The sequence below is a fragment of the Nycticebus coucang genome, chromosome 9 (genome assembly GCF_027406575.1).
Source record: "Nycticebus coucang isolate mNycCou1 chromosome 9, mNycCou1.pri, whole genome shotgun sequence".
Taxonomy (NCBI): domain Eukaryota; kingdom Metazoa; phylum Chordata; class Mammalia; order Primates; family Lorisidae; genus Nycticebus; species Nycticebus coucang.
The window spans coordinates 39,932,111-39,951,062 of NC_069788.1; the positions used below are offsets into that span (position 1 = coordinate 39,932,111).

At 36.5% G+C, this 18,952-nt stretch overlaps 1 protein-coding gene across 1 annotated transcript in view; it reads left to right on the forward strand.

Moving 5' to 3' along the window:
• Window positions 1-18,952, forward strand: part of KIF6 (kinesin family member 6) — a 344,907-nt gene that overhangs the window by 111,637 nt on the left and 214,318 nt on the right. Inside the window, exon 6 of the mRNA XM_053602779.1 lies at window positions 5,547-5,676. Within this exon, the coding sequence (XP_053458754.1) occupies window positions 5,547-5,676 (130 nt within the window). The remainder of the gene's footprint in view (window positions 1-5,546; window positions 5,677-18,952) is intronic.

The window sequence follows — 18,952 nt, forward strand, 5'->3', positions numbered from 1 at the left end:
TATGTACGCTTCAGCAGTTAATGGTAATTGGTCTTGTGTTTTCAAATTGAATTCTAGGATAGTTGAAGTTGTTTTACAAAATGAAAGTTAGTTATTACAAACCAGAGAAAATACTGATGCTATTCAGACTGGCCACCTATTATATTTCAGTGCTTATCTCACTTAATCTAAGAAGCAAACCCTAGGACTAACCCAGTTAGGACAAATAATGGCTAAATAGATCTCTTTTACAATAGGAAAAGAATGTAAAATGTTCAAAAAATGTTCAGGAACTTAGTGAAGAAAACAGTACATTTTTCTGTGAGAAATAAAATAAATGCAAAGCAATTAATCTGGTTCTGGGTGTACAGTGTGAATGTCTTAAAGGAGTATTTCCATGTTGATGTACAGATGCAGTGCACTTCCAGCCAAAATTAAGACATGGATATGATTCTAGAGTTTATCTAAATGGATAAACAACCAAGAAGAGCAAAGAAATACTTGAAACAGTAGAGAAGTAAGAGAAAATTAGTGATAGCATATATTCACTAAGTTTTACCTAATGGTAAAAACTAACAATGAAATAGTGTTATACCACTTCAAAATTAAACAGATAAAGAAAAGTGAACAGATTAAACCAGAATCAGATCTTATTCCATGTAATTGTTTAATGTATGGGGAGGGGTGCATTTTTCCGTCAATATTCTTGGACATTTTTGTTAGTAAATTAACTAATAGCATGTAATAGTAGCTCAATTTACAATGGCTTAACCAAATAGTCATTGTCAGTAAAAAGATATGTTACATAAAACTAGAAAACAAAGATACATTTTTCAACCTTCTAGAAAGATCTTTCAAAATATCTCAATAGTGGTTAAACAGCAAAGATTTTCCTTGCTTTTAGCCCATTTTTTCTAGATCAACACCAACACAAAACTATATTGCAGGTTTGTAAAACTTTCTCAAAAAACTGTTTGTGTTTTCTTATGTTCGACTGTTTGTAGTTTGTAACAGAGGAAGCCTTTTAGAGGAGCAGTTAATGCAGGAAAGAGAGGTTCCCTTACATACTTGTAAAAATTCTCATCTTTTCTTCTCCCCAAATCTTCACTCCGGGAGCTTCTGAGAAAATGTATTGGGGTGGAAACAAAAGGAGATTGAGAACTGATAAACTAGAGAATATTGTCTTCACTGGGAAGAATGGAGTTAGAACTGTATTTACAAGATGTGAAACATACCCAGTTATGTAGAATAGCCTGGCACACCAACTCCCAACTGCATGAGCCCCACCTCCTACTGATACTGCTCCAGGTCAAAGTATCCAGTCTGTATGACTTCTAATCACCTTAATGTGACTTATTAAAAGGCAGCCCCCACAATCTGCTGGAAAATTGTAACAATATGATGATTTTATGAGAAGACATTTTGCTGCCTTCTGACAGACATTTGTCATAATAAATACCCAAACACTTGATGTGAATGGCACCCCCTCGGACACGGTGCCATTATGTAGTGCACAATCTACACAATCATATGCAAGTATACAAAAGTAGAAATCACCATGGAAACACTTATCCACAACATGAAAATTACAAGCCCATATTCATTGCAGTACTCTAGAAAGTTTCTGCTCATCAAGTTGGCGGTGTTGGAATGTTGCGGAGGTTGGGTGCGGAGTGGAAAGGGTTCTTTCATTGATGGCTTCTATTATTGAGAACAAGAGCTTGGCTATTGCTCTTGAGATGGCTTCCAGTCAGTTACAAAGAACCTACAAATTCCAACTACTTAGCCAAATGGAAAAGATTCTCTGTTTACAGAGAAAACACAAAGCTTGCTTCTTCCCCATCATTAAGCAGGCTCAGTATACTTAGCAGAACTTTTCCACTTAGGAATCCAAGTTAAGGCTATCAGTGACTTTTTGCTTGAAATCTAAACATTTTAGAAACATTTTGTAGGGAAAACTATTCACAGGCCTGTTCAAAAAGAATCAAATAAATAGTTTGGGGGGTTTCCATCTTGGAATTAGAATGTTTATTTAAGAAACTCTAATAAAGCCCTCTTTCAAATCCATGAAAATTATAGTCAGAACCAAGTGGTGGACTAAGGATTCAGGAAATAGCTATTGGGGTAGGTGGGTGTGAGAGAGAAAGAGAGTGCAAGTGAGCTCCAGGGAAGCAAGCAACTTGATGAGAAACTTTTGCTAATGGTCCTTATTTCCGTCAGTTTGAAAAATCATTTCATTGGCAGTAGAATTTAAAACATTCTCACTCCTCAACCAGATCTCCGAGGCAGGAGGTAGTGCCCAAGGCAAGGCTCAGGTATGCACAAAGGCATGAGAGTGGGGGAGCTGACACACAGCAGGGAGACTTAGTGCCAAGAGGACTTTTTGCACTAAGTGAGGGAGGTAGAACAATATGGGAAGTCCAAAGCCTCATGCCTAAGGGATGAGGCAGAAACCAGGAAAGAATCTCAGAATTGGCAAGAGAGACCACAATTGGTGAGAGAAGATTACACCTCAAAGATTCCAGGAGGATGCCAGTGGATCCTTTTATAGGGTGCCCACAATGAGCCCTGAGCAGGAAGAGAGACATTAAAGAAGCCAAACTCATTTGAACACCAACCTGCCTTTTAATTTATTTTGAAAATCTCCATGGCCAAGACATCAGAAAATAGTGGGAACACATGATGCCAGAAGGAAGGCAGAGAAATGGGTATAGGTTAGAAAAGACAACTGAAAGTTCTGTGAAGCTAACCCGAAGGCAGGCGCTAACTGTAGTTTGATCAAAATGGCAAAGTTGGACAAGAACCTGAAGTAAATATAAAAGGATAGTAGTTCCGAAGTAGCCACATTGGAGATCAAAGGCTCTGACCGATTTAGAAGAAAAAAGTAGCATAGCCATATACCACTGATGGCATTTAACAGATGCTTTCTACCTTATGCTTATAATTTTGTGTATGTATATCCCCAAATCAGTGGCTTACATAGACTAATAGACGAGCATGACTTAGAATTCCTTCCTTGTTTGTTTTCTACATTCCCTATTTCAGTGAAGTAATGGTGAGAGATATAAACATGATGTGTCTTTACTATCACTTTTTTTATTCATCAGTGATACAAGTCCTATGGCTGTTCAGGTAGATCCATAGTCCCCAGTTGAGCATTGTTGTTGTGGTTAATGTTGTATGGCTTAGTGGACCCACCAGCTACATAGACAGGGAGGTAGAAAAGAAACTTCCCAGGAAAGAGCAGGTTTCTTTCTTTCTTTCTTTTTTTTTTTAATTTTTAATTCACAGTGACCTTGCCTATTGGTGGATTTGACTCATCAGTGTCTTCAACTACACCCAGCAAAATGAATAACTTTCCCCTTTGGGCATGGATTGGAACTGGGTGGAAAGTAAAGATAAGAAAACCAGAAACCCCCTCCCCATAAGTCTATGCTGAAGGGGTATTAAAGATGAAGTCGGTGGCTCTCAGCCCTGGCTGCACACTAGCACCACCTGGAGCTTTTACCAACTAATCTGCTAGGCCGCACCCTGGGCCTGGCAAATCAGAATCTCTTAGGATAGGACCTACCGCCAATGGGGTGTGTATATGTGTGTGTGTGTGTGTGTGTGTATCTCCACAGCTATTCCTTTTGTAAGCAACTGGATTAAATTAAATAATGCAGGTGCCTGCCATACATTTGGTGCACAATGAGTATGTGCATCCTGCTTTGAATCCTTTCCTGTTACCTCACATCTCCCTTTTCTGAATTTGCACAGGAATAGCATTCCATCGGTTTTAGTCTTACGACACGTATCATAGGTGACTTTGCCTCAAAGCTGAAAACTTTGGTTTTGACTTTATGCAGAGAAAGGCAGGATCTCTTCTCTTTTAATATAGCATCTCATTATTTATGTCATTACTTTACCTTTCAATATTACTTCTTGCACCTGTAAACCCTAGAATCCGTGGGTTTAGGAAAAACTGTGACTTCTGTGTCCTTAGGGATTTAATTTAGTCGAACTTTCTTGAGTGCCTTAGAAAAATCAGTGTGGAAGTAAATTTTAAGAAATAAAGAGGGTTCCTAAAAATAGAATACAACTCATTCATTTCAATTAAAATTGCCTTCATTTTTTCCAAGCATTTTTGAACCCTTAAGCATTTTTAATAAGCTCATTTAAGAGTCTTGTTGAAAAATAAATAAATTACATTTGTTTTCATTAAGAGAAGAGATCTTTTTCCATCTTTGCTGGTATTGTTGAAGGAGATGAAAAGGAGTTTAAACTTGGCAAAGGAGTGCACTATTAGTGACATATTGGTCACAGATGTGCTTGTAAAGCTACATTTTCTTCCTGCAATTAGTATTTTAAATGCCCACTAATGATATATGAAAGTCCAGATAACTTACAAAAGTGAAGGATGAAAAAACTAAGGTATTTTAAAAATCTTCATTATTAAGGTATTCTAAATAAGTTTTTATACATAAGAAAATGACACATGTCCATTTGATAGTTACTTTAAAGAAAAAAAAACCTGCTGGGTGATGTCAGCCTTTACTTAACATCGTCAATTACAAATGTTTTAAGCAAGGGAAGATACGTGGAGATACTTTTTGTCAGACCTTGTGAATGACAAGATTTTCTTTCCTGACAATTCTGAAGAAAATAAAGAAGGCAAAACACAATTGGCAAAAGGGAATTCTCTTTAGTAAATTTTATGGCTCAAATCTGTAAGCCTTTGAAGCAGAATATGAGGAGTTTGGCCAAGTTGCAGAAAGTCTTGAAAGAAATTTAAGGAGAGTATTGACAAGCCAACCCTGAAAACAGGGTTAGGACTCACCTGGGAGGAAGTGATATTGGCACCAGGATGCCCATTAAGGTGGTCGTAATAGAGGAGTGAAACTTCACGTCTAAGTCTGACTAAAAGGATGTAATGGAAGGAAAAGGTATGTTGTAAAGGAAAAAGGATCAAGAAACAGATTTGACAGATATTAAAATAATAGTGACAAACTAAATCTTTATTGTAAGACTTTTTGAGAACTTTTTGCTCACCTTGAGAAGAAAATTAGACGTGGGAATAACTCCTAGAGGGATGACAGATGCCTTGATTTTCATTGTCTTTAATTGATGAGCTACACAGTTTGAAATGTCATGTAAATTGAAAATATAAAATTGAACCAAAGGATTAGTGTATTACCTATGTAAGAAACCGAATTATGACACAGGGAAAAAAACAATATGGCTTAGTTTCATGATATACAGATAGAAAATTATTACCTATTTGCATTTTTTGATTCAGGAACACTATGCATTTTAAAATAATATAGTAATCTGACAATTGTGATGACAGGTGGCTTTAAATCAGGAGCTTATAATATATTTTTCAGCCCCAAAGCCATTTGATAGTCTTATCAAGGGAATATCAGTGTTTGATGCTAATCCAGGGCTGTCTGGTATCATGTGGGTTATTCAGTTTTATAAGTTCAAGACGTCATACTACACAGCCTTTTAAAATAAGCCTATAGGGAAGACTTCAAGTTCCTTTCATTTTCAATAGTATGTTGTTTTCTTGCTTCCCATTTCCCTAGGAGAGTGACAATATTGGAGGACCCTGAACAGAACATTCACCTAAAAAATCTGTCTCATCATCAGGCAACCACAGAGGAGGAAGCCCTGAATTTGCTATTTCTAGGAGACACCAACAGAATGATTGCAGAGGTAATCATCTATTTTCTCTGTAAGCTGATTTTTCCAATATTATAATAGAGTTTTAGGGGCAGCAATGATCAGAAACATAATATTTTCCAAATCTCATGTTGAAGATAATGAAGCCTAGATCTAGAGAAGAGAGACTTTCCGCAGGTCACCCTAGTTACTAAGCAGAGACTGAAATATAGACTTCTAGATTCTCAGCCCACTGCTTTATTATATTGTCTACCTTCTAGTTTTTATTTTTCTATGTTTCAGTTTTATACAAGTTGATTTGTAGCTAAACAATGACAGCTCATTAAATAGTTCAATTATAGGAAGTTTTGCATACTTCCTGAAATTTAAAAATATACAGTTCTAACTTCCTAACCTCAAATCATCCATATATTTTTTTTTGTTAAATCATAGCTGTGTATATTAATGCGATCATGGGGCACCATACACTGGTTTTATAGACCATTTGACCCATAAAACATCCATATATTGGCATATATTTGCATACCCATAAATAGTACAACCTCCATTGTTGACCACCCCCCTACATTGACCACCTCCTTAATTTGACCTAATTTTCATAGACTAGACATGCACGTCATGTATTCTATGGAGGCTCCACCTCTAGGTGCTGACAGTCCCTTGAGTAGTCAACTTAGATCATTTTAATTGGTGAGTTAATATTTATAGAGCAATGCATCGGACACAGTAAGTACTCTATGCACTGGCAATTATTACTGGCAGATCTGGGAATACTACTATAGTGTGTAGATTAAGTATGTCTCAAATATAACATTGAGACATACTTACACTAAAAATATAACATTGAGACATACTTATACTAAAAATTATTCATTGTTAATATGACATTCCAATTTTACTGAGTTCTTGTATTTTATCTGGGAACCTTAGGTAGGAGCTAGGATTGACTCAGGTTGGTCAGAGGCTCAACCCTTAACTGGTTTCTAATGGGAGATGAAGGGTCATAAAGTTCACATCTGGCTACGCTGAGGTGCAAGGAATGGGCTGGTAGTGACCATGGTGGTGATGGTGGTCGTGCAGGAGCACTTAGTTCCGCAAAGGAATAGCTTACTGTTATCACTGGCACTTTCTTTTTTAAATCACATTCCTGGAGTTCCATGGTTTACCTTGTCTCTGATAACTAGTAGATGTGGACAGTAAGTTGAGAAAAATCTCTATCAGGTGACATTTTTTCAGCCTCACGTCTGCCCTCTGGAATGTGCTGCCTTAGATGTAATGAAAACCCAATTCAGATCGAGAAAGCGTAGTGTGGACATCTGTTATTTGTTGTTGTTGCTTACCAGTTCCATGTCAATACTTTCCAATAGAGTGACTAACATACAGGTGAAGTTTATGTGACACATGTATGGATTTAAGAACCCTGAAATGGTTACTTTGAAGAAAGTTTACATAGTGTCAAATTTCACAATATCTTGTTTTGCTTTAAAATATTTTGTATTTGTACTCAGTGCTTTTACATTTTGCCCACATGTTCACCTGTGATACTCTTTTTTGTCATAATAATTGAAGATTAAGGAATATTGGGCAATTAATTGAGGCATGTAATGACAAAAGACTTAGCATTAAGTCTTGTTCCTCTATACACAGTTTAATAAACAGAAAACCAAGAGATGCAGACTATAGATGGGCCCACGATAGATTCAAAAACAAGTGGAGAAACCTGCCCCTGCCTCAGTAACTAAACTTTCTTTGGAAATGACTCATCCCTAGAAAAGCACAGTCGTCCTCGTTGCTGATCACTTTCCCTCAGCTTGAATGAGTTATGGAAGGCTCCTGACCTGTTTCACCATGATTGCCACTAGCTTAAAAGCTTGGCTATTCGATGTTTCAAAATTACACATTGACGTTAGCTGACTGCATAGTTTTAGTCTGTTACCTTGTAAAGTTTACCTGTCATGTTTTATCACCTTACAAAATTCCAACTGTCTTTCCCTGTTACTTCCTAATGAGTGTCTATTAATAGCATTATATTCTGGTCATGCAGTTTTGTTTAATTCTTATTCTTTTTTTCTTGTGTGAAGCCTGATATTTTAAAACCAAATCTGGGAAATTTCTGTCCTTATTTTCATTGATGCTTTGCTATACTAGTTAACCATGTTATGTCAAGAACCTGCTTAATAGATTTTGCATTTTTGTAGACCAGTTATACGTATTATTTCTGATTCTTATTTTATAGGTAGAAACTGAAGTTCAAAGAGTTAAGATCCTTGCCCAAGGCTTCATAACCAGGAAGTGGTTGAGCTAGAGCTCAGCTTCACATCTTACTGATTTGGAAGCCACCTTCTTTTCTGTGTTTTTTCCTTAGGCCACATTCCATGAGTACAGTAACCAAATTGACATCTATCAAATGTTTCAAGTGAGGATTCTGAATTATTTTAAAAATATACCAAGTATTTAGCACGTTAGTTTACCTTTTGAATTCAATGAAAGCAAATACATAGGAATATGAATGAAGAGTAACTGTCAAGCCCTGGAGATTCTTTATTGTTCACAGTCTCTACAAAAGCATGTTTTGGATTACAACCTAGCTGTCAGAATGTAATTTGTCAGCACAGAACATGCTCACCAGGATAAAAAGAACAAACTGATCATTTTTTTAAAAAAATGAAGTTCCCAATTTCCCATTTACACAGAGAAACCTAGAAGTTGCCATGGTAACTAGAAAACATTTGCAAAACAAAGTCTGAATCTGTGGGACATGCACGAGGCAGAGTGCTCTCTCCTTTCACGTTCTTTTCCCTTTCCCATAGCCAGCATTTTAAGGAAAAGTTATTAAGAGCAGCTTCATCCTCGTCTTATTTATTCAGAACTCTCAAATAATTTATATAGTCCTACCACTGTTTTGAATAAAAACTGCTTATGTCCATAGAGTAAATTTTTTCTGAAGTTTTATTTCTGGACCAAAGAGAACAAATATTGTGAAAACTGTACTGTGTTTGATCCAATATCAAAGTCTACCAGTAGTATGACTTCATACATTTTTGTTTTATAGTTGAAGTATTTCTACAAATTAATCAAATCAAATTGAACAAAACGTTCTGCATGTGATTGTCAGCCTGTGCACAGTCCCACTGCTAGGACTATTGGCCTCCTATATTGATGGCATGCCCCCACCCCCCAGTAGTCTCAGCCCTAGGACACTCTGTGCCCAGCTGTGGTCCTGGGATAACCTGCAGTAGAATACCTATGGTAGTTAATAGATGCAGGTTCTTGGATCTCATTTCTCGTTGATGGATTCAGAATCTCTGCGACGGAGCATACGAATGTGCATTTTAGCACTTTAAATGTGTTCAGGCTAAAGTTGGGAGCAGTTTGGGCCTTACCAGTGAGAAGACCGGTTGAAACCCACCCCCAGTAAAGTACAGGAGCAGGTCCACATTCTGTCTTGTCAACACCATAAAATTTGAAAGATCTGCCAATTTGGTAGGCAAAACAAAAAAAACTCATTTTAATTTGCACTTTTGATTACCGAATTCTTTTATATCTTCATTGACCATTTGCATCTCTCCTCTTCTATTTGCTCTTCTCTTGAAGTGTTAAGGTCACTCTCGCTGATTTGTGGACTGACCATTGGAATTTTATCTTGTTCACCAAATATTTGTGCCCTTAGAAACAGAGCCTGATATTGAGGAGGTTCTCAGTAAATGATCATGGAATGAATGAACACTAAAGATATTAGTGTTTTGCTTTGTTTTGTTGTATATTTAGCAAATATTTTCCCATTTTAGTTTTCATTTCTTTTCTTTTCTTTAATATAGTCAAATTAATCTTTCTCTTTCATAGTTTCTGCTTTTGATGTCATGCTTAGAAATGCAGGTGTTCACTGTTGAATAATTCTAGTTGTTAGAAAGTGTTTTATTATTTTGTGTCAGAATTTGATGCCCTGCGACCTCCACCACTTGTTCCCATTTTGGATTGGGGCATGGAAAGGGGTGGTCATCTTTAGGTTAGAGGGAATGTTTATATTATTTGGCTTATTTATTTTTAAATTATAAATTGACAAATTGTAGTTGTATAAATTTATGGGATACTAACTGATGTCATGATTCATAAATACACTGTGGGATAATCAAATCAAGTTAATTAAGATGTCCTTTACCTCAAATTCTTATCTTCTTTTGTGGTGAGGAATAGATCTTCTCAGCGGTTTCTCAAGCATGAGGATATTTCACCTGAATCTTGAAAAAAAGCTATGCTAAATTAGCAAAATCAGGGTTCATTTTGAATCCTTCCTCTAGAAATAACCTCTACTGATGGAAATGTCATTTAAGTATTCATTCTATGGAATCATAATGATGTTCGAAATGACTCATTTGACTAACATAGGCCTCTTTTGAGATCCAATTTAGAGGAAAGAATGGAATCTCAGGCCCTTTCTACCAAAGCTTCACAGTAGTTATAGGTTAAATTATGCCCCCTCCTCCAAATTCATATGTTGAAGTCCTGACTCCTAGTACTTTAGAGTATGACCTTATTTGGAGATAGAGTCTTTTTAGAGGTAATCCAATTAAAACGAAGTCATTAGGGTTGGCCCTAATCCAATATGATGGAAAATGGGGAAATTTGGACATGTTTATATATGGAGAACATGAAGATGGTCACCTACAAGCCAAGGAAAGAGGCCTGGAACAGATCCTTCCCTCATAGCCTCGGAAGAAATTAACCCTTCCAACCTCTCAATTTTGGACAATTAATTTCCGTTATTTAAGTCACCCAGTTCATTGTACTGTGTAAAGCAGCTCAAGAGCACTAATGCGGTATCCAAATGACCCAGCATATAATTTCTTACATAATGTAGCTCTTGACCTTGACGGATTCAGGAGCAATAATATGCTACATATAATTGCATAACATTTGCTGTGAGACTGCTTAAAAGAGACCTGTGATGAGAAAAGAACATCCTGTGCCAACACTGGGAATGTCCAGAGCCCCAGTGCGGTGGTTTGTTCCTTCCTGTCCTGAGTGAATCATCAGGTGACCCCCCCAAGTCAGTGTTGGTTCCACTCTACATTTCTTCACCACCACCCATCCCTGCAGGGAGTGCTGAAGACTGTGAGCTTGGGACACCTGTTTTACTCCTGGCTCCACCTCTTGCTAAGTATGTGTCCTTGGGCAACTCACTTGACCAATATGAACAGTACTTAGTAAAAATCAAATTAAATGACATTGAAACTACCCTAGAGTTCTCAGCTTGCAACTGTTTAAACACAAGACTTTTGTTCATCTCTATTCTCTTTGCACCTGACAACTAGTAGATGATCAGGCATTAATTAATTGTTTTGTTCAATTAATGAGAAAGTAGGACCTGGTGATTGCAGAAGTAAGACCTGTGGTCTCAGGCCCAGAACTGAAAGTGACCTTGTGGTCTACTGTGCCTGCTGACAAGTGCAGAGAATATCACAGGTGACTTCAACATTTTTTTAAAAAAAATTGTGGTACTGCAGACCTTTTAGAAGAGGTTACTCTCTAAACAATCAGCCTACTAACTAAGTTTATAGGATTTATAAATTATTTCTCAAAAGTTATTGGATGTCTTTATACCTAATTCTTTACTTGAAATAAAAATCATATAGTCTCTGATGATGATTTTTCAACTTTACAGTAGTGTGAGGTATGAAAGCTATACACATTTGGTAGAAACTATTCTTTGAATAATCATACAACCATTTTTTTATTTAAGGGAGGCTAGGCTACGTTACAATGTCCAACATGTTAGGTATATTGAGCACATTTTTGGCTTATGGTATTTTCAACTTATGATGGATTTATCAGGACATAACCCCATTGTAGGCAGGGGAGCATCTTTGCCAGATTTATGTGAGGTGTGCTGATGTGCTTTGTAAGCTCTTAGGCTTTGCACATTCTCAAACTTTTGAAGTAAGTTGCATGACCGTGTGGAAGTACAAAGACGTCAGGAGACAGGGTGTGAGTGGGGGTTAGTAGGTTTATGCCAGAGTTACAAGAACAGCTGTTGGTAGACATATCGTCTAATAATATGGTGATAGCACAGGAAGGGAGGAGAAGCTTCACTGCGTGATTATGTTTGTTAAGACCTCTCTAATCCCTGGTCTCCTTGTGTGGTATGTATGGAAAACAAGAGAATTTTGATTATAATTAGTGTTCCAAAATTATATTTTACTGAACTGTTAAAGGGAACACTAACACATTCTCACAAATGTTTGTTTGAAATGCCTATGAATTCTATGTTATTAGCAGATTTATTGTAAGATTTGTGAGCCTGCCTAGAGATCCTGATCTATTATAATAAGAGTAACATTATTATGTTGTTGTTACTAGGTTTCGACGGGCAGCTGGAAGCCTTAGAAAAACATGTGTTGACAATTCTAACTTCTTCTCTTATCTATTGTATATACCTACTAGGTATAGAAAAAAGGAAATTTAGATTTTTGAGCATTGACTATATGCCAGGCATTTTCTTTCTCATATTTTATATATGTAATATATAAGAAATAGGTGTTCTTTAAACGATGTTTCTGTGTCAATTACATAGTTTACATTTTTCTGTCATCCAACCCGATTTAGTGGTGTTATATGAACTATGAATTTTGATCTAAAACGTTGATCAAAATAAATGAAGTGGTATGGTAACAGCTATTATTAGAATTTTAAGATGTGTATACTCTATATACAAAATTAGAGGAACACAGTCTTTTTGGCTGTAAAAATTTAGTCCCAAAGTTTCTTCTGATCTCAAAAGTTCTTATCTCCTATCAAACATAGTGTAAGAAAGTCATTTTTACTCTGTTCCCTATTATTGAAATGCACCAACAGAACAAAAAATGAAAAAGAGAGTGGGAAAAGCCATCTTCAGTGAAACAAGGAAATAGCTATAACCTCAAACTATGAGAAAATCTGCCAGATACTATGAATATGAATTATGATGAGAGAGGGTGCTGAGAGCCAATACATATGTCCTCCAACCTCAGGCAGGATAGAGTTTCCCTTAAAGAAAGGGTCAGAATTCTCAAATGCAAATCCAGTGATCTTTTGGTTAACGTGATGAGATCTAAGAACACAAGCAAGTATGGGAGAAGAATCTGGAAATACTATATAGATATTCATTCCTCAATATAGATGGTGAATCCCAAGAAGAAAGCTTAAATATAGGCCATATTTATGATCAGTGGTCTAGGCTCAGGCCGAGAAAGATGGCCTTTGGTGAGTAGGGTTCAGGAAGTTTGTGATTTATGGAGCATTATTTTGAGCCATCCAAGACCTGTTCATGCAAATATTGAGAAAAGTTTATGCTCTCAAAGCTATGGGAATAATAGACACATTGTAAAAATATTCAGGGCACAAACCTAATATGGATATTTCCTCATCCATCCCATAGACTACTCTTTAAGAAAGATATAATTTTATTTAAAGATAAAACTATCAGAAAGAAATCAGCCCGGGACCTATTCATATACATCAAGTGGGAGTCAGGACCAAAACATATGTATTCGAAGGCTGATTATATCAGAGAATAGAAGACATGTTCTTCATAATCTTATATATGTTACTGAAATTAATCTTTGCTTTAATAAATAGCTCAAAATTACAGAAAGGTTTAAAGAAAAAGATTACAAGAGAAGACAAAGAAAAGCAGACTTGAACTAAAAAAAGAAATGAAAGAGAAAAAGAAAGCCACTGAAGAAATGAAAGTAGATTTGTTTTTGAAATGTAAATTACATTTAGGGAAATGCAAATCAGAACCACATTGAGATAGCACCTATCTCCAATGAAAATGGCTCATATTCAGTATCTTGAACCCCATAAATGCATCAATGTACAAAGTTATGATTTAATAAAAAATAATTTAAAAGACAAGAAAACGACTCATATTGAAAAGTCCCGAAACAACAACAGTTGTAGATGCAGAGAAAAAGGAGCTCCTATACACTGTTTGTGGGGCTGCAAACTAGTACAGCTTCTATGTGAAATTGTGTGGGGATACCTCAAAGAACTTAAAATCAACCTCCATTTGATCTAGCAATTCCACTTCTGGGTATATGCCTAAAGGAAAAAAGGTCATTTTATAAAACGGACACCTGCACTTGAATGTTTATAGCAGCACAATTCATAATCGCAAAGATGTGGAAATAACCCAGGTACCCTCCAGTAAGTGAATGGATTAATAAAATGTGGCATTTGCATACTGTGAAGTACTACTTGGCCATAAAAAAGTGGTGATCTAGTATCTTTTGTGTCAACCTGGATGAAACTGGAAATCATTCTTGTGAAATGTCACAAGAATGGAGAGACAAACACTTATACCCAATACCAAATAGGAACACATTGATCAAAGGGTCCTGGAAAACCTTTAATGAAATATAAAGAACTTATTTGAATCACTGAAGGCTATATTAACTATCTATCATCATCTTTAATATCATTGGAAATATATATTGTTTAACTAAAAGTAGAAAAAAATTAATGCTACAGAACATAATAGCATATCATGTAAATATGCAAAAATAGTCATATTTTACTTATTGATTCTTGCCCCAAAAGCAAAATTTCAGTCTTAAAAATGAACAGCCACACACAACACAGAAAAAATATGCATCATCATTTCTTTTCAAATTTCCTTTTCAGCCAAGAAATATCTCCTACTCTGAGAAAAATATTTTATTCAATGAACTTTGAAGTTTCTTTACCTATGAAGTTAACTTCTGAGAGTGGTAGCCAAGCCAGGCTGGTTGCTGTGTACAGAGCGTTAGGAGAAGGGTCTTCGTGCTGCCCTCCAGTCTACAATGCAGGCATTGATGTTATCTACACTTAATCCTACCTAAGGCACAGAGCCCTGGCAAAGCAGCTCACCCTCCCTCCCACAGCCACATTGCTGCTCCAAGTCCCTGTTATGTAAATATGTGGAAGCCTCCATTGTCGCATGGAGTCAATTTTGAGTCACTTTTTAAAATCTTTACCACTCTGCTTAGCCCACATAAAATGAACTGGCCGCCAAACATTCATTTCAACCCAATAGCTCCCACCATCACCCTTCACTTACTCACTGTAGCAAATCATAGTTTTTTTAAACAATGTTCCAAATGGATTTTTCAATCAACATTTAAAAATCCATTTAGAATAACCCATCCTTTGGATTCTTCCAAGGTTTGGATATTAATAACCTTCTACTATATACACAAATGTTAAACGTCCTTTTTCAGTTCAGTGACTAATGACAACTGGGGATAGTCCAAGAAAATTCATGAAGATAAATAATTTTGAGGAAATTATGAATCATTATGAATGATGAGGAAAATCACATACCTGAATGACAAACAGAGGAGGTTCTAAGCAAGATAAAAGGCAGCTGAAGATGTAGAGGGAAGTGATCAAAATTCTAGGTTCGGGCACAAGATAATTGAAGCCCAAGATAGGTAGGGAGATTTATGTCAACCTAGCTGTTTCAAATAGTTCTAATTTTTAGATTCAAATGAACTTAGCCCGTGAAACTTAAACTTTGCAGATGTAGTCACAGAATCCTTTGGAAATGATGGAGCATTCCATAGAGGTTTCAGAACAGGAGAAATGAGCAAGAATCAACAAATTAGCATACTTCTCATAGCATTACTATATTATGCTAAGGTCACAATGATGAAAAGGACATAGTCCCTGCCCTCAGGGAGCTTGGAGTCTAGATGGGAGGAAGAGGAAAGTGGAGAGTCTTTATAAAGTAGGTAACCTTTCAGAGGGATGAGAGAGAAGTATGTGAGAAGTATGATTTTGCTACATTGGAGATTACAAAGAGGAAAAGTAACTTTCATCAACCATAGGCTGTGATAAATCTGTAAGGGGTCCAGTGAGTCTAGATTTTTAAATTTTCACCCCACAAAAGAAAATAATTTATTCTTAATTTTCCAAAAGAAAATATATTTGGAAAATAACAAGTTAATATTTTTGATAGCATGCCCTAAAATAATAAACTTATAAAAGATTATTAAATAATATACAGCAGCCCAAAAGTTGCCTCAAAAGTCACCATACATAGGGAAATTGTAGCTAAATGTACCTTTGTATGCAAAATATACCAAAATTTTACAAAATATTCTCTATGTGTTGGCCATCTCTTTGTAAAATTTTGGAATGAATATTTTGTTAACAAAGGAACATTTAGGTACAAGTTCCCATTTTCCCTATGTATGACAACTTTGGGGGTGACTTTTGGGATATTCTGTAGTCAGTAAACAATGAGGAAAGAGTCAGTATTGAGTTCACCTTAAACTGATTTGACTCACTCTCAGAGGGTTATAACATTTTGTAGATCAAATGTATTCAATTTATTTAACAAAATCTCTCAAAATAACCTCAAAATAACCTTGAGGACACAAAGAGAAATTAAAGATATGTGTGTGAAAGAACTTGGATTGAAGCCAATTGTAAAATACCCATAACTGTTAACTAACAGACTGGAGAGCAGCAGTAGTCTTCATGGAATGTTGTTCTGCTCTATTCCCTCAATGTCTTACAAATTGTTTAGATGAAGATATACAGATATTTTCATTTATAGATAGCACAAAATTGGAAAAAGTCAAGATCCAATAGATTGTAACAATTGGACATAAACTGAGCAAATGCAGGCATCACATAAACTGTGTGTGTGTTTCCCAAAGAAATTTCAGAGTGTAGATAGAGGCTGGAGCAAATCTGGCATAATAACACTTCATGTGCTACTTACTGGCAATATTTGATTTAGATTTCCCAGATTCCAGGGAAGTAATACGTCCAATGTCCTCTATATTCAATTCAAAGTACTATGTTTAAAAAGGATTTTAATAAGTAGTTGCATAAGACACAGTTGAAGGAAATAGAGATATTTAGTCTCAGGAAGCATGAGAGTTTAATTCAGGGACGTAGATAGTATGCACGTTAATCAAATTTACCTTTTAAAATATTACTTTGAGGGGTGGAGAACAATATAAGCTGTCGTGAGCAAATATGAAGAGACTACAGAGTAGAGACTGCAGCAACTCAAGGGAGAGGTTGACGATGGAGGTGGAGGCCAATGGAGGTAAGTTTTACAGGAGTAGGATGGATTGGATATGTGTCCATGGGACACAGAGAAAGGAAGTTTTAGAGGAACATTATGTTCAAGATGCTGGCAAGGCACTTTGGTGACAATTATCAGTCAAGCTGTTGGACATTCCAATCTGGTGTAGAGAATAATCAAGGTAGGAAATCAGGGTACAGGAGGCATCTGAATAGAGTGAATATCAGCAGTCACATTGGTAAGACGTTTTACAGTTCACAGACCACTTCACTCAGTAACCAACTCTGCAGCAAAGTAGATCCAGAGACATGAAAATCAAAATTACTTCATGTAAATTAGATTAACAACAGTCTCATACCAATGGTAGGGTCACAGTCCAGCCCCACTGTGATTTTGTATATGCAAGGGGTTGTGGTTTCACCATTTATGTCATTTGTTATTAGACCTAAGCCCTCCTATCCATGACACTTTGGCATTTCAGCCCTCTTGGATCACCAGTTCTTGACACTTCTCTCATTGGCAGCAAGGAGGTGCACTCTCTTTTCCAGGAAAAGCTGTCATTTCTATTTTTCCTCTAAGTGTTTTTCATAGTGAAGTTAGTAAACGGTGTATTTATGTTTGGTGAAGATCAAGGTATGTATGTCTAAAAATATAGAGTTTCTGATAATTCCATAATTCCATTCATGTCAAGCAATGATTGACTTTTTTTTACAGACACAAACATGATGAAGAGGCAATATAATTTTTCAGTAGCTGAGATAGAGGAAGAACTGATAATGTCATATTTTGAAGGAAATGATGAGACATTTTCACTAGTTCAGATAGTGAATAAAAATAATTTGTAGAGGTGGAAGGTGGAATTATTCATTCTGAGGAAGAGAGTGAAGAGGAAGAAGGTGATGACGGAGAAGAAATGCAAAACATGGAGCCTGACAGAAGAAGACCATGCCTGGTTGTAAAAACAGAGCTGCCGACAGCTCAGAGGACAGCACCATCAGGGAAGATACAGAGCTCACAGCCAATGAAGGATCCGGGGAGATGATAGTTCTCTAATAGGGGGACTCAACCAGGAGTACAGTCGGGAATAGAACCCCACACTCTACTTGCCAACTACTGATCGATAATGAAACTGTGGATGTAATTATCAAGTTTACAAACCAGAAACTACATCTAGTCAAAGAGTGATGTAAGGATATATTCATCTAAAATTCTGGCAATTTTGTAAAAGAAGAAATACTAGAACCAATTGGAATTCTTCTAAATTATGGTGTGTGCTGATAAAACAAAGACAGTGTCTGAGATCTTTTCAGTGAGGAGAACTTTCCAGTTTATCGTGCTGGGTTTTCAGAACACACAGAGTGACCCTTACTGAAATGTCTATGTTTTGATGATGCTGCAATATGTGAAGCTCATGGACAGTGTGATGAGTTTGTTCCAGTTTGAGAGCTTTGGAACACGATTAAAAATAACCTCTCACTTTACTACCATTCTCTCAAGCCTATCACTGTCAATAGGGAATTGATGTCTTTCCATGGGCCCTCTCCATTCAGTTTTACATCCCAACTCAACCTGGGAGGTATGGAATTGCAGGGAATCTTTTGTGTGATTCTTCTACAAACTACTGTTTTGCAGCAAAGCTATATGCAGGGAAATCAGAGAACCTTCTGAGAAATTACAACAGTGGCTCTAAGATTGTCAAAAGACTGGTTCAGAGCTGTCATTTGGATCCATCCAGAAGATGTATTACTGTGGACAGAAAATTTACCTCCATCACCCTGGCTTTCAACTTGATTCAAAAGAATATAATCACAGTTGGTACTGTTTGCAGTGATAAAAGGGATTTGCTGATAAAACTCAGGCCAGCATCAATGAAAAGCTCTCCATCTGGTGCAGTAAGATTTGCTTTCTCTCCCTATGTGACATTAGTAAGTTATGTCCCAAAGACAGGAAAGGCAGCTACTTTCCATGCAGCATGAAGATGTGAAAGTGACAGATAACAAGCCTGATGTAATTCATGTTCATGGTGCTACTAAAGCAGGTGTCGATGTACTTGAGAAGTGCATGAGAATGCATTCCTGTCCTCTCAGCACTAGCCCCCGGCAAGTTCCTCCAACATCGTTGACATTTTTAAAAATTATTTTTTATTAAATCATAACTTTGTACATTGATGCATTTATTAAAGCATACGATTTGTATGTGATTTTTCGGGAAACAAAGAGCCACTCCTTACAACTTCATTTGAAGAAACAA